Source organism: Hibiscus syriacus, unplaced genomic scaffold, assembly GCF_006381635.1.
Source record: "Hibiscus syriacus cultivar Baekdansim isolate YM2019G1 unplaced genomic scaffold, ASM638163v2 tig00110013_pilon, whole genome shotgun sequence".
Lineage (NCBI taxonomy): Eukaryota > Viridiplantae > Streptophyta > Magnoliopsida > Malvales > Malvaceae > Hibiscus > Hibiscus syriacus.
Window position 1 is genome coordinate 3,844,672 of NW_024062563.1, and position 22,820 is coordinate 3,867,491.

A 22,820-nucleotide genomic window follows, 5' to 3' on the forward strand; every position below is an offset into this window, starting at 1 on the left:
AGTCCTTATTTTATACCAAGTTGAGTGATAATTATACTATAAAAATTTGGATCATGTCCGAGTCGGGTAGAAGATATATAATTTTCAGGTCAGGTCAAATGGAGGATATATAATTTTCGAGCCATGTCGAGTTTGGATAGAGGATACTTTTTTTTCGTATCAAGTCGGATTAACCAAAAAATCTACCCGACCCAACCTATTTACATCTCTAAAATTTTTTCTTTAAAATTATTTTCAAATATTTTTAAAATAGTCTACGATGACTATAAAATAATATTTGCTTATTAAATTTTTTAACTATTAAAACCACTCCATCGATTTACTTTACTAAATATTATATTTTCACATTATAAATAAATTATATATATATATAAAGCTTTTTTTCTGGAATTTGAATTGGATTTCAATGTGAAACACATCGCTAAAGAATTTTTTTTCTTAAAGAATAATATAATAAAAAGAATTTGCTGTATAAATATAAATTCATAATAAAACCTTACACTATTCCTCGAATATAAATCGTTATGCACCGAAATCCCTCCGCCTTAATATTTGCTTGTGAAAGTTGGAATGTTTGGCGACATCGAAGGTGGGACTCGCCGCAGGCCGATACTCCGGCACCAGTCTCCCCGACTTGTACCGCACTCCGCAAGCGTTGCACAGCGTTTTAGGCCCTAAGGGTCCCATCCTCCACTGCGGAGTGCTCTCCACCAGACAATGACTGCATTTTCGCCTAGCATCAGAATCCCTCTCGGCAATATTATCGAACACTTGCGACTCATTACCACTAATCTGCTTCTGCTTCGCAATCCAATATCCTCGCTTCCCCTCGCGCTTACTCCTCTGTTTCCTGTTCGCAAAAGCAATTGTTTCATCAAGTTTAGCCGTCATCTCCGCCGGAATCTCCAGAACGAAGCATTCTTCATCCAGCGTTTGGAGAAATCCGTCGAGAGAGATCGTTTGGTCACTGAAATTAGGGAACCAGTCAATGTCTTCCAGCGAATCTTGTGGAACACAAAGCGGAGTCTCCCAATCAGACCTTTCTTCCCCGATGATTGGCGATGGTAACGACCGGTTTTTGATATTATCGTAAGCGCTGATTTCTTCAACACCCATTGAATTTGCAGAAGACAAAACAGAATGGACTATTTGCAGTAGAAATAAAGCGAAGAATTCAAGTCTCAGATTTGTATTTAAAGAGCAGTAAAAGAGAATCCATACAAGGTAATTAATGTTTAGCAAAAATTGAAAAATTGCTTAGTTGTTAAGATTATAGTTTTGGTTATATACGCTTCTCAATTAGGATGAATAAAAAGAAATTTCCGTAGAGGTGATTAGGAGTTAATCTTTGTTTAATTTTTAAGATTTTGTTGCCCCCATATATTTAATCATAACAATATTTATACAGTAGCATATTACGCGGCCAATCTATATTTTGAAACATGTCATCAATCCAATTTTTAATACGCCTTTGGTGCATTCAATAAATTTTTATTTCATATATAATAAATTATATTTAAGGTCAATTATACCATTAATAACTGGTCTCTCATCTTAATAATTAAATTATACATTAGTTTAATTGTTTATTAAACTTTTTAAATTAATTTTTAGTTATTAGGTCATTAAATCATTAATATTAAGATTACATGATTGTTTTACTAAAAAAATGATATAACGGTTATATTTCTAAATTTTTTAAAAAATAATCAGTTTATTTTAACATTATTATCGATCAATGGTATTTATCACTCATTACGATAAGATTAAAACCAACACTCACATTTTCCTTCTCTTACTTCTTCTCGTATTGATTTTTCATAAAGATTACTTTAAATTAATTAAAATACATCTAAAAATCTGACATTTTATTATTCCAATACTCTTCATCGATTGCACAATGAGATTATGATAAGACCAGATTTGATGTATATTGTTTATCTTTTAAAAAAAGTATTTTTCATCATTCAAAATTTTAAACTTACACTTTAAGCCCCAAAATAATATCTTTTTCTTTATTTAATTTCGTGAATTTTAAAGAATTTTTTTAAAAATAGAACTGATAAAGTGATAAAAGATTATGAGATGAGTTCGTTAACATTTAAGGTGATCGTAAAATACACTAGAGAATGATGATTTTCGATGGCGACTGAAATTATTTGAAAATCTCCTAATGTTAATGAAAAATTAAATAAAAAATATTTTTAACTTCTATATATAAAATCATAAAGTTTAATGCAAATTAAAAAATATATATATAAAATAGAGAAATATTAAAGTTTGACAACTAATGGTGTAATTTGATATTTATTTTAACTTTTTAAATTAATTTATATATATATCTTACCGAATCAATTACCATACATTCAAACTTATCATAACAACAATAATTAAAAACATAATATTAAGTGCATTGATTATTTTTGTTTCGAAAATTGTAATTATTGAGGAGGTGTTAATGGTAAGGCTTGAATCCTAACTAATCAAACTTCAATCATTTGTTTTGTTGTTGTTTTTTTATCATACCAAACTTATTAATAATAAAAATTAATGTCTTAAAAAAAAGCATAATTTATCATATACGTTTGTATAGATTTTTTTTTTTGGGAATTCCAACAACCGGTTTAATGGTCTAAACAACAGTAATCTTTTCGTGTCGAAGAGAACCACAAAGTATTTGAGGATAAGCTGTAATTTATATAATAAAAAATTAAGATATAATACATAAATAGTATTCTGGCTATTGAAAGTTATAAAATAATTCTTTAATTATAAGGTATAACAATAGTTATGTTGAATCTTTTAACTATTAAAAGTTACAAAATAATCACTTAACTATTAATATGTTCTAAACTAGCTCTTTTCCAATTAAAATTAGACAACCATATGAACCCGAAGTTAACATAGTAAGATATGATAAAAAAATCATTTATATTTTAAGGATCAAATCTATATTTACATTATATTATCGAATTAGTACTTGAAATATTATATTGTCGAAACAATGCTCAAAAGCAACCACGATATTAGTAAACATCATTAAAATATAGTTTTATCATATTTCGGTCAACAAGTTAATGTCCAATTTAGACCGATCGTCATTTTTTTAACAAAAGGATGAATTTGAAACATATAAATAGTCGAATGATATTTTATACCTTTTAATAGATGAGGGACTAAACAAAGTTGTGCTCTATAGTTGAAAGATCATTTTGTAATTTTTAATAATAAAGAGACTTAATAAAATAACATCTTATAATCAGTGGACCATTTGTGTATTTTACCCTAAAAACATATAATTTTTTTATATAAATCATAGGGCTAATCATGCAAAGCCCTGTGATCTCTTAACAAATATTTAATGGCGTCGCATTTTCAATTTTTTTCTGGATAAGTTTCAAACTTATTTATCCAAAAAGTAGAAGACTGCTACAAATTTACAAAGAATACAAAAAATATGGGGCCATCAACAAAAATTTAAGCAATGACCCCATGATGTACAAAGTCTAGCATTTACATTTCCCAAGCTTGTAACACCCCAAATTCTAGGCTAATAATTTCGAGTTTACCTGACAGGTAAGTGGACCTCGTGAAATTCATAAGTAAAGTTGTTGGGCTTAATATGATTTAGATTTGGGCCCTATTAGCCTTAAAAAGGGGATTTTAAATTGTAAAAGAAAAGAAATGACTAATTGTGGAATTTCCCCATTTTGCAAAGATGAGGGTTTTATATCTCACCATATTTCTCTTCTTTTCATTTCATTCTTCCTTCATTTTCTCTAAGTAGTCATAGTTCCAAGGTAAGGTCTTGAACTTTTTTCTTGTTTCATTTTCGTTCTTAATCCCCCTTGCAACATAGTTTTAAAGAATCAAAGCCTTAGTTTATTTATAGCTAAAGAAAAGTGGGTTTTTTCATCCAAATCACCAAGGAGAAGAGTGTGGATAAGCAATAAGCTCAATTTCGGGATTCAAACATCAAGATAGTGTGTTTCTAATCCTTTGAAGTATTAATTTTTCATAAATTCAGAGATTTTTCTAAGATTTGGTGATTTGAGCATTTTATGGTTTATCTTTGATTTCTTAAGCAAATCACGTTTTAGGTGTTAATAACACATTTTTATGAAAACTTAAGACCCTAAACAACTTACTAAAGCTTTAGAATAAGTTTAAAAACCAAACCAAGTCATTTGGGATGATTTTTGAGTGATTACCAAGCCTAAATAAACTATTTTAGGGTTCAAGTATCGATATTGTGATGAACAATATCGATATTGGTTGAATTGAGGCTAAAATTAGGGATTTCATGAGGAAATATTGGTACTGCCAAGTGGATTATCGATACTGCCCCTATAGTATCAATACTCAGGGTGGCAATATCAATATCGAGGCCCCATTTTCGCAACAAAATGCATTTTTGGTATCGATTCTCATAGGGGTATCAATACTTGTCCTTAGGGTATCGATACTACAAGTAGAGTATTGATACTACCCACTTTAGATAATCAGATTTGACCCGTTTATGGCCCATAAGAGTTAAGTACGATCCATAACAGTAAGACTTAGCCCGTAAAGGATATAAATGACCAAGCATACCTACAAACGATCAAATTACATCAAGTGTAACTATATTAAGTGTAATACGCCAAAGTATCTTCAATCGAGGATGTATACAGATAGTTCATACTAGGTCTGTAAATGAACTGAACGTTCATCGAACCGTTCATGAACCGTGCGGCGAGAAGTTCGTTTATGTGCGTTTATTTATTAAATGAATGAACATGAACAAGACTTTGTGTTCGTTTAATTAAATGAACAAACATGAAATAGGTCTCGTTCGTTCATTTACGTTCGTGAACGTTCGGTTATGTTCATTCATTTATGTTTAACCCAATCTTCTTAAATCAATTTTGGTGACCAATTTGTAAGTATCTTAAAAATATTAATTAATCCAATATTTTGTTGACTATCTCCATAATTAACCCAATTTTATTTGGAGATTAAATCCAATATGTTAACCCATGAGGCACCTCGCACCTATATTCATTTTCCTTTTTTTTCTTCCCAAACCCTAATACTCACTGGAAACTATAGATGATCACTGAAAGCTTCAAAAACAAGTTATATTATAGTGTAATCTAAAGTTTAAAGGTCTATTTTCATCTCTTCCTCTGTTTTATTTGGCTTAATAGTTTATATGTAAAGTTATTGCGGGTATCTTCACATCTAAAACTCAAGAAAACATCATACTTCTTTCGAGAAATAGATGGGAAGATAAAGGTAACAATCGAAAGTATATGAGCATCAGTAAAGAGAAAAATATAATATAATTTGCCAGAAAACAAAACAAAGGTTTCTATGCAATTTCTGAAAAAGAGTGTAATAGTGGAAGTAATGGGTTTTCCAAGAAGAACCCATTAATAAGTAGAAAATACACTTTGACAATGAACTTTTGTTTTCATAGTTTTTGTGTGACCTTTAGTTGTGGAGTAGACTTTAGGTATGTTAAAATTTAGAATGGTGGTTTAGCAATAATATCAGTTACAATATGTAGCATCGAATTGATTTCAGATCTATGTTATTGCCTTGTAGTCCAATTTGTACCGTTCGAAATCTTCATGCTGTTAAATTTTCTACTCTGCCAACGGAAAGGACCATTATTAACAAACCTCACTAAAGTCTGACATTGATGTCACAAAACTTTTAGCCGGCGAATTTATTAAAATAACGTAGATTTGGTTGATTTGCATTGTCGACTATTTTCATGAAAGAACAATAGAAGGTAGGGTCTTCAACGTTTATGTTCGTTTATGTTCGTGTTCATTTATGTTCGTGTTCGTTTATGTTCATGTTCATTTATGTTCGTTTATTTATTAAATGAACGAACATGAACAAGTTATATTCCTTAATAAACGAACATGAACAAAAAAAATATGTTCGTGTTCGTTTATGTTCGTGTTCGTTTATGTTCGTTTTTTTATTAAATGAACGAACATGAACATACCTCTGTTTGTGTTCGTTCGGTTCGTTTACAGGCCTAGTTCAGACCGAGAATCATTACAGGAGACATCCGATAAGCGGTACGATGATTATGTCAAATTCAGTGGTAGCGAAAAGCACAAGCTTCGAGAATGTCAGTGAACCCAGAAAGAGTAAGTCATACTTTTCAATCAAGAGGTTCTAAACGGAAGTACGATAAGGTCGAATAGAGAATCGCCACTCAAAAATGAACTCAAGCCAAATATCGGGCTAGTCAATTCCACGGTTAATAAATAAGCTTTCGTATAATGTTCTAGATGAAAGGACGAGCGAGACAATTGTTAGTGTGGAGTTGACTTCACTTTAGTGAGTCCAGCTATGTTAAGGTACACCCATGTTATCTTAGTTTCCGTAGTGGGTTATTACCAGTGCGTGAGGCAATTTAGAGCTAACAAGGTACGAGGCTCGAACACTCACGAGGAGTGGGTTAGCGATGTCAGTGTTATGTAGCCTATAGGCCTTAGATATGCATGGATATTTATGTCAGTTCAATTTAGTTGGGTAAGTTTTCGATGCACGTAAATTCCAGTTCTTACCCCTAGGCTATTTCGTATTCATGATAGGCTGGGGGTGTTATTCCGAGATGCACATAAAATTTCTCTGACTACACCACTAGACCTACTTCACGTCTACTTATGTCAGTTATGCATGTATAGTCTCATCAGTTCAGCACCTCAAATATGTTAAAACTTGGCTTGAAGGGTATGTGAGATTGCAAATACATCAGTTAGGCGGGAATTGTACCGATGTTAAGTGACACTTGGTTCCCCTTAGTGATCTACTTGATGGCTATATAAGTGTTGAATACATTTTGATATTTCGATATAACAAATTAAGATAAATGAATTTTAAGATTTTCCTAAATATTTTTCTAAGTATATTCGATATAATTATTCGAATATCAAAATATTACTTCAAATCTTTCAAATGTCATTTTTAATCCTTACTCAAGTGTAAAATTAAGTTTTAATCTTAAAATAATTTCAAAACGATTTTACAAAATATTTCGAACCATTTCAAAGCCAAAAATTCCAGATTGCTCAGAGGAAATTGATTCCCCCTGAATGGTTTGGCTCCGAGAAATTACAGTATGCTCGGATGGAACCGATTCCCCCCCAAGGGAGTACTGATTCCCCCATGCTCCAAGCAGAAATATTAATTGTTTTCACACTTAAACGGCTCCAATAACTTCATTAATGATCCCCAACGTTCAGAAGTGATTCAAGGTGTATTTAAACAAGCTTAGAAGCCATTGATCAATAACAAGAAACATCAAGCAACTAGAATCAAGAGAGAATCAAAGAGAAAGCATCAAACCTCAAGTTTGAGCATTTCAAGCCTATTTTTCATTCAATATTCATTTTTCTTTCAAGAACACTTATTGTGCTCAATTATATTTATTCTTAAGTGTTCTTTCTTTGTTTTAGAATTGTACAAACATCTTACCTTGTGAGGTTTTTCTTGTAAGTTTGCGAAATTTGTAATATTCTCTTTGAGAAAGAGTGTTCTCAAGAATTGGGGTATAATTCTTAAGGGAGTTGTAAGGTTATCTCTTTGGCCTCAAAAGAAAGAACAAATTAGTGAATTTGTTGAAAAATCCTTAGTGTTGATAGCTAAGGTAGTGGACGTAGACTTTGGTTGATAAAGTCGAACCATTGTAAATCGTTGTGCAATTACTTTCAATTTTCTGCAAAAGCTTCCACCAAAATTTTTATTGCCAGTTCACTCCCTCTTGGTCGATTTCATCGATCGATTAACTCAACAATAAGGACCAATAGATCATTCAATATGTTTTGCGGGAATTATGCCGATGCTATGTGACACTAGGGTTCCCTCAGTTAACTAGTGTCTGATGACTATGTGAGACCAGATACTAGTCAGGTTCGCATTCAGATAATGCACAGTATGTCAGGTTTGCATTTAAATAATGCACAAGAGTATCAGTGTCACATTTAGATAATGTGTAGCATGTTCAGTAGTTAGGTCGTTAGGGTTAAAGACCCTTTAGTGGAGTATCATGGCGAGGCCCTTAGTAGAGGATTAAGGGAAGCGTGAGACCCCTACTTCAGTTATAGATCAGTAAAGTATTAAGTGAGTAACACTTGATCTAGATAATGCATGTACTTTCTGCTTAGTATCATGTCTTTAGCAAACTTATGTTTATGAATTTCTTATACTGCTATAGATTAACGATTATATTGCTGGGTTTTGTAAGTTCAAAATTCAAATGTTTTTCGTTGGCAAGTCAATAGCTTGAGAAGTTCGTGGAGCACCGTCGTATCAAGACTTCCAACATATCCGACAAAGTATTGTATTGTAGCTTTAGTGGGCATGTGTATTCATAGAACCTTACTCATGTATTCAGTTTATTAAACTCAGTGTTGTATTATTTTGGTTTTAAATTACTTGTCACGAAGCTCCGAATTTGTAAAAATGTTTTGATAACATTTATTTATGTTTTATTATGATACCATTCAATATGTTTGAAAAGAAAATGAACATGTTTTGAAATCAAGGGTTGTCTCGGTGGCCCAGTATGGCACTTTAAGCCCAATTGGGTTTAGGGTGTTACAAAGCTATTACATTGTCGGCCCCAAACTTTCACACTGGCAACTTACTTTATATTGTCCACAACTTTACCCATAACTCAAGATTTACTCCTTAACTGTCAAAAATTCATTTATTCCCATACATAGTATATATGAGTACACCAATCAAGTTTCAAAATAAGAACCAACAAGGATTTTCCCTTCAAATGAGAAACAACCCATGCAAACTCCTGCTCTCAACCTAAAACATCCTTCCTCAATCCACATAAACTCAGAACCTCCTTCCAAACACAACAAGAAAAAATACATTCAAAAAATAGAAGATCTCTAGTTTTTAAAAACAACATTGCAATTTATACAAATAGAGTCAACTATAATATTCATTCAAAAAAGCATATCCCTTTTACTAAGTCTATCAATGATGACTAACCAGGCAATGATCAAATGATTAAGAATAGGTAAATGACCAAATTACCTTTTGTCGCGGCACATGAAGAGCCTTCCTCCTGATTTCACCCAACAACCAAGCAATTTTAACATGTTGCATACTTAAAGCTAAAGCAAAAATAATAGCAACCTCATTCCTCGTCTTAAAAAGTTTTCTAAGACTCTGGCTAGGATTGCTATTGCAATTAGCTTGCAAAAAATCCGTCCCTTTGAGCACATAAGAGTGCACTCATGCCACCTACAAGGAACTTTCTTGAACAAGCAGGTTTCTCATAAGCTGCATCACACAGGCTCTGTTCTAACAATAAAGATCTTTAAGGCCCAAAACACCCTCAGGTTTTAAAGAACAAATCATCTTCCACTCCACATTTTCCCTTATAGTACTAGCATCTTGACCCTTCCAAAAGAATCTCATGCACAACTAATTTATCTTTAATCATAACCATGTGAAGAAGTAGTTGGCGGCACCAGAACACATACCTAATAAGCTAGAGCCTCCCTGTATAGCTTAATAACAGACCAGTCCATTGCCTCATCTTAGCCACAATCTTCTCCAATAAAGGTAAAAAATCCTTCTTAATAAGTTTAAATGTCACAAGAGGGACCCCAAGATACCAAACAAGAAGGCAACCAAGTATGAAATCAAAGACAATCTAAAATTAGAGACATCTTACTATCAGGAACCCTAGAGAAGAATAACTCACTCTTTACAGTATTTAGCTTCAAGCCTGACATCGTATAAAACTCCCCTAAAATACTTAACCCCCAAGATAGACTCCAAAATGCCCTTACAAAAAAATTAGTAGATAATCTACAAAGCAAAGTTGATTTAGGTCCATCCTTTTACATTTTAGGTGGAACTGAAAAATCCCTTTGCATCAACTAAATTTAAGATCCTAAAAACACATTCATAGCTAGGACAAATAAGTAATGGGAAAGAGGGTCCCCTTACCTCATACCCATAGTCTCCTTAAAATACCCAATCAAAATGCCATTCAAGGAAATGGAAAACCTAGAAGTTAGAGAAACAACAATCAATCCTCTAAAAACACCAGTCAATCTCATAACCTCTAGTACATTAAGGATAAAATTCCAATCCAAAGAATCAAATGCTTTTTTGTAGGTCCACTTTAAGAGCAATTCTTGGGGACATAGACTTCCTTGCATAACCCTTAACCACCTCTTGAGCTAGACGGGTATTACCCGTAATATATCTTCGCTTCACAAAGTCAATTTGATTTAGAGAAATCATGCCAAGGAAAAAACCAACTAGCCTATCAACTACAATGTTTGTGACAATTTTATAGACTATTGAACGGTAGCATATAGGGCGAAAATCATTTACTATACTTGCACTAGGATTTTTTTGGCACCAAATCGATAATAGTGGAATTAAAAGTACGATACATCATGGAGGAATTAAATAAATAACTTACCCCTAAAGTTAAATCCTTCCTCACAATAATCAAAGTCGACTTGAAAAAGTGAGAAATATATCCATCAAGACTAGGAATTTTATCACTCATAGGCCAAAAATAACAATCTTAATTTCAACATCAATGACATTGTTGAACCATGTTTTATAATATTTTGATATAAAAAATTAAGGCAAAATCTTTTTGTATTTAATTGAATTTGTTCAAAGTTTTCAGTAATAATTCAAAGTCTATTTAAAGTGAATTTGAGCATAAAACTGATTTTCACGTATGAAGTATCGATACTATTCTTACAATATCGATATTATATGAACAATATCGATATTGTTCATGTGGTACTGATACCTTAGGTAAAAGAAGTATCGATACTCTCTAGGTAGTACCGATACTACCAGCTTGCTCAAATTTCATAATGCAAAATATGTACCGATACTCAAAGGGGTACCGATACTACTTTATATAGTAGTATCGATACCATGGTCACAGTATCGATACCGTCAGACCCAACAACTAGTAACATATAGTTTTATTTAAAATAAATAAAGGAAGTATTGATACCCATTAATGGAGTACCGATACTCTCTGTCATGGGCAGCTTACTTTTGCAGAGAAAACATCCCTAAACGACTAGAAATCACCCTAAACGACTAGAAATCATCTTCAACGACTAGAAATGACCACAACCTTATTCCAACATATAAATACAAATTCAAGACACTTGAAGAAGAGTTAGAACACATCCAAGCAATCAAACACAAGAGAAATGTTTTTCACTCTTTATTTTCTTTCTATTGTAAATATTGTGTTTTTGTGAGCTTTAATTTGTAAACACCCTACCTTGTAGAAGCTTTATTGTTTACTTCTTTTATCCTTTGTAAAGGGATTTTGGTTCTAGCTAAGCCTGTTAAATGCTAGGGAGTTGTAAATGTTATCTCTCTGTCCTTGAAAAAAAAGAACTAATTAGTGGATTTGTAGGAAAATCCTAAGTGAGAAGCTTAGATAGTGGATGTAGACTTTGGTTGAGAAAGTTAAATCATTATAAATCATTCTGCAACAAATTTTTATCCCTTTAATTCTCCTTACTTCCTAAAATTCTCAAAAAGTCGATTCATCCCCTTTTGGCAAATTTATTTCGGTTGTCATTTTTTTAGCTTCATAAATCCTAACAGACGTCCCTGGTCAACACCTCAACTAGGGATGGGCATAGGTCGGGTCAGATTTTCGGTCCACCAGACCCAAAAATTTTGAACCCTCTACCCGACCAAGTCTAACTGAAAAAATATACCTCATCCACTCGACTCGAATCCGATCCAATTTTTTGGGATACAATTTGAACCCGACCATATCGGATCCGAAATAAATATATTTATTAAAATTTTAGTTTTATTCAATAAAATAAGAATTTAATTGAAAAAAATTAATATGTAGAAGGGTATTATTGTAATTATCTCTAAATATATAAGGTAAAATTATAATTTTTTGGGTCGGGTCGAGTATTTTTCACTCTAAACTCAAACCTGAACTTGAACACGACTTTAAAAAACCCGACCTGACCCAAACCCAATTTTTTTAAAAAAAAATCTGAGCTGATCGTGTTGGGTCGAAATCCGTCGAGTTCGGATCTCATGCCCATCCCTAACCTCAGCAACTCCATCAGGTAAGAAATACTTAAGAATACCCTCAAGCTTAGCTACATCACAACTCTGCACGTTGGCATCCTTAGAGACTATGAGCTTAAAAAAATTTGTAACCTCAAGGCCATTCCCTCAAAAGTATCCAACTTCTACAGACTCATCCTGCAAAGCTCTAACAGCGTGCCTTTTCTGCTTAGTCATAACAACAGAATGAAAAAATCTAGTGGATTGATCCCCTCCTGCAACCATTTAACTTTAGCTTTTTTGCCTGAAAAACAGGCTTCCAGCCTTCTCCAGGTTACGTAGCTCATCAAACAATGTCTTCTCTTAAACAACGTCAACGAGAAAATTCCCAAAAAGATTCATCATTTGCTGCTTCTCTTAAAGCAATTGTATTAACCTAACTCTAGAAGCATCAATCCTAATGAGAAGCATATTAAGTGAACAAAACACTATATAGAACTCTTTTGTTTGAAAAGGAACCAAGGCCCAGAGAAAAACACTGTGAACAGGTCAACAATGAATAGCCAACCAAGGTCTTGATCAGCCAGGGGACATCAACGTAAAATCAAAAATAACCAGTCACATTTCAACTACTCATTATCCCTCCAAAGTCCAAACATCAAGTCTGGGGAAAATCCCCATGGAAGCTCATATCAGATTTTAACCATGTTTCTTGGGGGGGGGGGGGGGGGTTAACTGAGAATTTCCAGTTCAATAATGTGAATGTCAAACAGGCCTAGCTCAGGTGATTGGCAGACAAAGGTAGAGGCAGAGATCCACGTCTGAGCATAGTGCCCATTTTTTGTGACCATGAATAAACTTTGACATGAATAGCATGTAGAAAAATATTGGTAAAGCTAAAATCTGATCTAGCAAATAGCAAGGCAACATGCAGAAAACTGTGGTGATATACAAAAAAAAAATATGACATTTTTTTTATAAGAATTTCAGGCCTCGTTAAAAAAGAATCATGACATGAGTAAAAGAGCCCCAATGTTTCTGCAATAAGAAGAGGGGGGGACCGGCTGGAGAGGAGAATGATATAAATTAAAATGTCATTCACCAATGATTTAACACTTTTTAAATACAAAAAGGTCTTCCAAGTATTAATTTATTTAACCATCTATAAAAAATAATTAAAGAAAAAACCTTACCCTGAATTGTAAACAACATCTCTGACCAATCTCTCTTGGTATGAGGATCCTCGGCAGGTTCAAAACACTCGTGGATAACTCCTAATACATCGGACAGCTTAATCCATGTGTGAGTTTTTGACACGTCAGGAAATTTATAAACTTTTTTCAATGATCTCATCAGTTTCCAGCTTATTCCATCTACCGTAGTGGGATTTGAAATTCCCAAAAGTTGATGAAGTTGAGCATATAACTGAAGCGTATATATGTTGCCATGTATCATAATTATGTTGGAATGTCAAACTCTCAATCCAATGTTCTCAAAAACAGACAAACAAATTCAACAAAGATTAAAACCGTTCAATTTTGGAATAAAGAGAACCAAAATTTTCAAAACCAATTGAATAAACCACCTACAGCATGAAAATGAGAAAGAGACGGGTATAGGAATCAGGAGGGTAAAATAACTCCCAAAACTATTAAATGAGGACAGACACAAGAAGGGAATTATACCTTATAACAAGCCTCACTACAAAAACTCCCAAATGGACAGTCTGTAGGAGACATACACTGAGCTTCACTTACGCAAGCAACATGATCTACAAAGAAAAAGAGATGATTTATTTAAATACTTGGAGACAGAGATGATCTACAAAGGGTTTTGCATCTATTGGGGCTATTTTCTTTGACTGCCATGAGTAGACTTAGGTGAGATTTATAAACTGAAAATTTAAATACTGACAAATGAACTACAAAATTTATAAGCACTGCATATGTATTGTCAATGTTGTTTAGTAAATAATTCAATATTAAGCATTGAATATAATTATATTGTTTGAAAACTATAAAATCTCAAATTTTGAAAATTATTCATTTCACAATCTTAGTTTTTTTACACAATATTGTAATTACTGTTTTGAACAGTTCTGGATTTTAGGAAAAAAATAGCAATTTAAATATCTCATCTTCTGTAACAACAAAAAAAGAGACAATTGAGTTTATATATATATATATATATATATATATATATATATATATATATATATATATATATATATATATATATTTCAGCATTAAGTGATAAGTAGCTCTTACCTACTTGTTGCATTCCACAATTTTTTTCCGAAATGTTTTATTAAGTAAAGTTTGATCTGGGTTATCAAAAATAATTTTTTTTAAATAAATGATGAAAATTTGCTTTTTCCATGCATTGAACATTTCCAATACATATCCTTAGTTAACTAGGATTTCATCTTACAAGGGTTCTATACTATACAACAAAGCATTGTTATTGACGTAATCAAAGTAGTTTAGGTTTTTTTTTTTTTTTTGATAAAAGAAAGGCCTCATTAAGGACCCCTTCATGTCCTACATGTTTATATCAGAAACATGAAGGACATAGGAAGGAGGACTAGAGCACCTCTAAATTTCATTACTTTGAATCATAACGTACAACCAGCTCCTAGTTTTAGACTGCTTGACATAAGATTTAAAAACATAAAGCATACTGCCGCCATAAAACCAGAACGTAAAATCTGACTCTACACTCTGACTTAAGAACCTCAACATAATTCCACTCAATTATCCGATACCAGCCTTTGCTAATTCATCCGCTTCCCAATTTGCAGCTCTCGTAATGTCTTGAAATGATGCCCTGTCCTTGCACAGTATTTGCTACACCTCTAACCAATGTCTGAAATAAAGGGGTACATAGAATAGGATTTTTAATCCACTTCAGAGCTGTGGTTGAATCCGTTTCCAAAATAATCCTCTGACTAGGAAGATATCTTGCTTCTTCGATGATAGTCAAACCTCTTTTAATCGCCATCAACTCTGCAAGAATAGGAGGACCACCTTCAATTTTTTCAGAGAATGAACCAAGAACCAAACCCCTGTCATTCCTAATCAAACCTCCTATACCACCTTTGTCCCATCCCATAGCCATTGCCCCATCAACATTGAGTTTGAGGAAACCTTCTGGAGGAGGTACCCACCTAGAAGGAGGAGAACAAACTTTTTTCTGACTACCATACGAATCTGCCAGATTTAGTGCCCCCACTAGGGAATCAAAAGGAACTAACACATCATTAAATCTCACCCGAAACCAAGAAGCAGTTCTGTATTTAGCAAGAAAAACCAGCATAGCAGAATCAACCTTTTTTTCTGGAAAACAATCTCGTTTCTGCATTTCCAAACCGACCACAGCACCGCCCTTGGGATGAATTTCCAAATATTTGATCTTGGAACTAAATCATCCCAGGAGATTAAAAAATCAATCATCTTCTTAGGAACCACATAAGAAACGTTCCAATCCCTTAAAAATCTAGACCACATAAACCATACCACCTCACAATGCAAAAACATATGAGGAATTGACTCCTCGCACTTCCCACACAAAGGACATAAAGGATGATCAATCCCAGTGACGCCTCTCTTCAATAGCTCCTTCTTAACAGCTACTCTTTGGTGAGCAACTTGCCAAACAAAAGCTTCTACACGTGGAGGAGCAATCCCTGCCCATACATGCCTATCCCAACTACTCTCTTCTCCTTTATTGCCCTGCTGATCATAAAATTTTGAGATGCATGATTTAGCTGAAAAGCAGCCCTCTCCATTGCCAAGCCAAATCCAACAATCTTCCTCCATTAAAGAAAATTTTGAGCTGTTCAACAAGGAAATAAGTTGCAACCACAACTCCACCTCCCAATCCACCAAATTCCTTCTCATTTGAATATCCCAAACCCAACCGGAATTACCGTGCATCCTGAATTCAGCCACCTTGCCCCTTTTATTATTCGATAAAGCAAAAAGTCTCGGAAACATCTCCTTCAAAGAAACCCCACCCAGCCATATATCATTCCAAAACTCCACAGATTCCCCATTTCCAGCTCTTAAACACATATTATTCCTTAAACAATCCCCAAAATCATCAGAAGAAAAGAAATTATTAACCACACCTCTCCATATCCAAGAAGCTCTAGCTAAACAATTGTTCCCAATCATCATAGAGTTCGAATCCAAATTATTCACACTACACAAAACTTCCTTCCACCATGATTTCTTCTCCGATGCGAATTTCCAAACCCATTTCCCCAATAAAGCCTTGTTCAAAAGCATCAAATTCGGAATCCCTAAGCCTCCCAATTTCTTTGGTTAACATACCAACTTCCAATTCAACCAGTGAATGTTATTATTGCCTGCCGAGTTTCCCCATAGAAAAGCTGCCATAATCGAATTTAGCTTGTTGAAAACGCATAATGGAATCCAAAAAATAGATAAAAAGTATATGGGGAGAGAGCACAGAACAAATTTCACTAAAACAACCCTTCCAGCCAACGATAATGATTTAGCCTTCCAGCCGGCTAAAGCCTTGTAAAATTTCTGCACAGCAGGCTCCCATAGAGCAGACGAGTTCCTCTTGGCCCCCAGCGGCAACCCATGGTATTCCGATGAAAAAGAACCCTTAGAACATCCAATTTCGTTTGCCCAATCTTCTAAAACCTCCTCCTCCACATTAACTCCAAAAATTCTGCTCTTTGTTAAGTTTAATTTCAACCCCACCAATAATTCAAAAATCAGCAAAACCCTTCTAACATGCAACAAATCACGAATTGTTGCCTTGCTGAAAATAATCAGATCATCCGCGAATTGTAAATGAGTTAACTTAAATGATCGATAACTATTCTTTCTATTCCTTGAGCATCGCCTGCACTTTTATGCTCCCTCTACCAGCCCCTCTCTCCTTTTGGTTCTCTTTCTTCCAAGAAACAGAAAAATAGATAAATAACATGTAAAAGAAATCCTAAATGCCCATAAAACATGATAAACACCGCAATTTTACCTTTAAATTTTTTTAAATGCCAACAGAATCCAAGGGCTTACTAAGCAAGATATTGTACTTCATTATATTAAGCAATGATCTTGTGTTCTATAAGCATTTTTCCTTACAAGGAGGCTTGACCGTTTGAGGTTGGTTTTGGCATCATGATCTGGGTGTAATGCTAAAAAGATGAAATAAAAAGCTACGCAGGCATTAGATAAACTCAGCGCACCGTAAGGAGACTGAAATATTTTTTTACTTCTGGAGAAATAAAAAATATATTAGCAACTCATTTAGCAAAACATTAGGGATTTACGCTGTAAATACTTATTGTAATATTTACCTTTCCTCATTTGTATATATGATTACTAGTATAGTCAGGGTTTTAAAAAGAGGTCCGCGACCGAGATAGCACCCACGAAATAGCGGTAGCGCTGCCTTCTAATATACCCGCTATGGCTGCAATCGCGGTAAACGCGGCATGACCGAAAACGCGACCGCGGCCGCAATTTGAATCCCTGAGTATATTATAAAATTAGATTTAGTTTTGAAGATTAACCAAGCTGAATTATTCAAAACCTATTTATCTTCTTCTTTCTCCTCTTTCTCTCGCATGAAAATAGCACGGTTTTCTTCTTTTATTTTCTTCTAACTTATAAATTCCTCTATATTAAACATTAATTTCATCAGGTTAAACAAAGTTTTTCATGAGCAGACCAGCAGTCTTTATCTTATAGATATATGATATTACTAAAGAACCAAAACTAACTTGTTTTGACAGCTTCTGTAAGCATTAAAACAATTCTTAAAAACCAAAGGTTGATTAGTCAGTTAAATATCCTATTACCTCACACCAAAAAATATATAAACAAATGTTACTATATAACCTCTAGATTAATTTACCAAGTCTGTTAGTTCTTTCTCATATTTATTTCCCTAGCACTCAATCAGGTTTCTATCTGAAAGCTTTCTTTTTCTTCCACCACCTGAATCATCTACCTTGCAACAATCTTCCTAGAATAAAGGAAATTAATAGTCCATAACTGCAATAACTCTTTTCAGATCTAAAAGATTTTATTTTACATCAAAAACCAAAAAACAATAGCATTAATTTAACTGTATTGGCATGTGAATTCAAGCATCCAAAAGAAAACAAAAAAATGTATGTATTATTTACCAGTAGAAACTGTAAACAAATTGTATAAGTGATAAAATTAAACATATGAACACAAGACAGAAAATTAAATAGATTCATGATGCATGAATAAGAACAAACCTCGAGCTTAAATGATATGAGCATGGACAGTGATCAAAATTTTTAAGATCTCCTCCATAGTGACAGACACTACATATAGTATCACGCAGTCTAGAACCACAACGTTTTCGCTTCCTCTTGCGCCTCCGAGAACGAGACACTATGTCTTTAAACCTAACCTTTTTTCCACAATTATCAACTGGAAGACTCAAACAATGATGAGCATCAACTAAATCATCCTCTATGTTTATGACATCTATGCCTTTCTCCTCTTTCTTGGGGTTGGCTTCAGCTTTTGAATCAGCTTGCTTAGGTTTCTTTGAAAACCTTCTCATCACTGAACCATTTTTATAAACAAGGAAAGAAGCATTTTTATTCCCCTTCTTTAACCTCGATAGATTTTTAACCCTTGAATTTGGTCGCTTTTGAAACCCTTTTCCTCATTAATGAAGATCTTCTCTTCTTAGGAATAAGAGAGAAGAATGCCGGCCAGGTACCCTGCATTTTGCTATAGTCAGAACAAATGACAGCATGATTACCAGAAATCTGCCCATGCTTAGTGGAAGTCTTGTAAACTGACTGATTTTCTTGAACATTAGAGACAGAAAAAGAAAGAGAAAATCGCCTCAGTGACCAAAAATACCTTATAATATACGATTTTAACCAATTTTTTTTGGATTTGCCAAAATGACCAATAAAATCGCAACGCGATATCAAAATCGCAACGCGATTTAGAAAATCGCAACGTAAAAAAGAAAATCGCAACGGTCAAAAGAAAATCGCAACGCGAGCTTCCAAGTTCGCAACGTGATTTAGAAGAAAATCGCAATGCGATTGATTTATAGAATCGCAATGCGATTGAGAGAGTCGCAACGCGATTTAGAAAATCGTTTGTTTCTTAAGAATTTTCTCTAAAAAGATAGTATCCGCGCGGACGTGTCGAAGATACGTATTACCACGACCACGACCACGACCCGACCCGACCCGAGACGAGACGGCGGCGGCGGCGCGCGAGAGTCCCCCTTGTCCTCTTTCACTCAACAAGGAAGTGCAAAATACAAGCCTTAAATACCATTCCCAATAGTATTTCCAATACTATGTGGGATTGAGCATTACCAACACTTGTTCCAAATATCATTATTCTTCATAAGTTATCATCCATTACAATATGAATTAGTCGTGTTAATGAACCAATATACCTCATTAATATATGGTATTGTTGAACAAAAGAATGATGATGATGATCTTATTAAAGACCATCTAATACGAAAGAATCCAATGCATAACCGATACCTTATTGTGAAACTAATTCACATAGAGGTTGTACGTGAAAAAAAATCTTTTACTTTTATAGTAAATATCTATCTCAATAATTTTAATATAAAATATATTTTTTATTTAATAATAGAATTATTTCATGTATTTATCAAGTTATAATTTTAAATACTTATTAAAATGAATTAATTTATTATCGATAATTCATATTGTAATGAATGATAACTTATGAAGAATAATGATATTGGGAACAAGTGTTGGTAATGCTCAATCCCACATAGTATTGGAAACACTATTGGGAATTATATTTAAGGCTTGTATTTTGCACTTCCTTGTTGAGTGAAAGAGGACAAGGGGGACTCTCGCGCGCCGCCGCCGCCGCCGTCTCGGGTCGGGTCGGGTCGTGGTCGTGGTCGTGGTCGTGGTCGTGGTCATACGTGTCTTCGACACGTCCGCGCGGATACTATCTTTTTAGAGAAAATTCTTAAGAAACAAAATTTTTTTAACTATTCTTTTGACCGTTGCGATTTTCTTTTTAACGTTGCGATTTTCTAAATCGCGTTGCGATTCTATAAATCGCATTGCGATTCTCTCAGTCGCATTGCGATTCTCTCAGTCGCATTGCGATTCTCTCAGTCGCATTGCGATTTTCTTCTAAATCGCATTGCGATTCTCTCAATCGCATTGCGATTCTATAAATCGCATTGCGATTCTATCAATCGCATTGCGATTTTCTTCTAAATCGCGTTGCGAACTTGAAAACTCGCGTTGCGATTTTCTTTTGACCGTTGCGATTTTCTTTTTAACATTGCGATTTTCTAAATCGCGTTGCGATTTTGATATCGCGTTGCGATTTTATTGGTCATTTTGGCAAATCCAAAAAAGTTGGTTAAAATCGTATATTATAAGGTATTTTTGGTCGCGATTTTCTCAAAAAGAAATGGCTTTACTTCCTCTTGAGCTGTCAACAGATAGTCTATTACTCTCATTTTCACCAGGTATAAGAGACTTTTGCTTGTCTATTTCACAATCAAGTTTACCAGATTCCATCAATTGATTTTCCTCACATGATTTATCTGCCTGAAATTTTTTACTGGAAGATGTATTCATATTAGATAGCTCCTCATGTTTCGATTTCGACATTACATATTGTTTCCTTCTTTTGTGCTTACTAAGAGGACCTTTTCCCTCTCCTTTTTGATATAATCTAGCATCCTTGAAATCAATGCAGCTTTCTGCTTGTGCAAAAGTGTCAGATAAATGGGAAGTCTCCTTCCCAGGATCCTTAGATTTTTTACTTTTCTTTCGCACCGTCCATGCCAAGATTTTGTGATTAGCAAGATTTCGCCAGCTTGACCCAACTGCAATCTCCTGAACAACTTCCATGAAGTACTTCCTCCAAACAGTCCGAATGCTACAAGTCTACTCAGATATCATCTTTTCAAACCCATAATTTAGGCGTAAGGAGAACCAAACTTTCTTTACAGAACAAGCCAAGGGAACAGTACCTTCAAGCTCCTTAGCTAATTCCACCAATATCCATGTACCTCGGTCTCTCCAAATGCCCAGAAACTCATCCCAATCATGAGCCACACGTAATTGACTCACACCAAACTTGCACTCATCATCCTCATCAGGAAAATACACAGCCCGCTCAGATGCGTTATCATCATTATCCAATATAACCCCTTCCCACCATGCATCTTCAAAAAATGCATCAACACAAACCCCAAAACCCAAGTTTTTATTAGAATGAGGTTGGGATGAGGGAGGAAGAGGTCGTATGTGTCCTCGATAGGTTGATGGAACATGGCGACGGCTATGAAGACCTTCAATTGCCTCCGTCACAGGGATGGACTCAATGAGCATTGAATCACCTGATTCACATAAGTGTTCATCATATTCAATAGATCTGAATAAATGTGAAACACCAACAACCACCCCAGGGTGCCAAGATCCTCGCAACCCTTCCTCAAATTGGCGAACCTAAAAACAGTCCACAATGAAACTTGTATGAATACAGCAGGAAATCAAATAGATGCAACGTTGTGACAAAAGAATGTAATAATTATTTCAATACGTGAACTTTTACAGATAGCCTGTTGTTTAAAATAAGGGGAAGATTGCTTGCATCAGGACCTTCTCCATCTCCTGCTTATATTGGGACCTTGGGTACGACCTTCTCTTTCAAAGGAAAGTTCCAAAAGAAAAAAATTTAGCTTGAAAACTGTGAAGAACTTGGAGAACCAAGCTAACAACAAGTTTGATTTTAAATTTGAGTTTTTCGAATTCACTTTATTCAAAGTAATTAAATACTTTTCCCACGGCATTGACCAACTGTACTCAAGATATCCATAGTTCAAAAGATTTTATAATTTTTATTTATAAAAGAGAAATAAACTCTTATTTATGTTTACGAATCAGGTCCCAGTATCATACCCAAAAGGAAATTGATGCGAATAAAATCTTATCTAACAAGAAAATTACAATTAAATTTGGAATTACTAATTTTCCCAGAGAAAATACGCTACCGCGTGGTTATTCAGAAAATGCGGGAAAATCAATTAAAATTTGAAACCTTAATTGCTTCAAAAATCAAACGAAAGCAATGAAAGAAGAAACTCTTATACTTCGATCAAGGGATCAAATAAAATACATTTAATATATTTCGCTAAGAAACAAAAATTTTCGAAACAAACAACAGTTACGTTTCCTGTTTGGCTTCCGGGAAAATGCAGGATGAATAGAAAGAAATTGCCAACCCAAAGGTGGATCAGAAATATTTGGAAAACAATAAAATAAAACTAATCTCGACTTTGAACCAAATTTCTCTCGATTACATTCGCTACGAAACCAAACAGAATAATAAGAGGTGCAAAGAGAGGGGGAAACAACACCAACAAATAAAGAAAATTTAAAAAAAAATTACACTAGGAAAATCAAAAGGAAGTAGGCATTACCTCGACTCTTTCATTCAGAAGAAGCTTCCGCTGGCTCATGAATTCAATTTTTTTTCCAGTTGTGAAGAGACTGGATCTTGCTTTAACGGGGAGAAACTGTGGACTTTCTATTTTACCAATATTGAGCGGTAGGGTAATTGGATTCCGCATCGTGGAGGGAAATATTCTGGTGCTACCACTTCTACATTTTAATAGTCGGTCGGACTAGAGAGATTTTTTTTAAGTACGTTTGATGTGGCTCGTTCGATCTAAGCCGTTGACTTCCCACGGTC

General features: G+C 34.2%; 2 protein-coding genes across 2 annotated transcripts; both read right to left on the reverse strand.

Annotated features, from left to right (window-relative positions):
* Positions 1–522: 522 nt before the first annotated feature.
* Positions 523–1,149, reverse strand: LOC120212609 (GATA transcription factor 4-like). The gene has a single exon (XM_039210860.1). The coding sequence runs from the start codon at positions 1,114–1,116 to the stop codon at positions 523–525; it is 594 nt and encodes a 197-aa protein (XP_039066791.1). The 5' UTR covers positions 1,117–1,149.
* Positions 1,150–20,536: 19,387 nt separating this feature from the next.
* LOC120212337 (protein AGENET DOMAIN (AGD)-CONTAINING P1-like) lies at positions 20,537–22,639 on the reverse strand. The gene is made up of 2 exons (XM_039210684.1): positions 22,549–22,639; positions 20,537–21,574 (listed from the first exon to the last, which is right to left on the reverse strand). The coding sequence occupies exons 1-2, from the start codon at positions 22,585–22,587 to the stop codon at positions 21,011–21,013; spliced, it is 603 nt and encodes a 200-aa protein (XP_039066615.1). The 5' UTR covers positions 22,588–22,639; the 3' UTR covers positions 20,537–21,010.
* Between the last annotated feature and the right edge of the window lie 181 nt (positions 22,640–22,820).

Bases quoted from the DNA above. Each gene is read 5' to 3' on its own strand.
- LOC120212609 (XM_039210860.1), bottom strand. From the start codon at position 1,116: ATGGGTGTTGAAGAAATCAGCGCTTACGATAATATCAAAAACCGGTCG.
- LOC120212337 (XM_039210684.1), bottom strand. From the start codon at position 22,587: ATGAGCCAGCGGAAGCTTCTTCTGAATGAAAGAGTCGAG. The intron at 21,575-22,548 runs GTAATGCCTACT...GACTGTTTTTAG, and splicing joins TTCTGAATGAAAGAGTCGAG to GTTCGCCAATTTGAGGAAGG.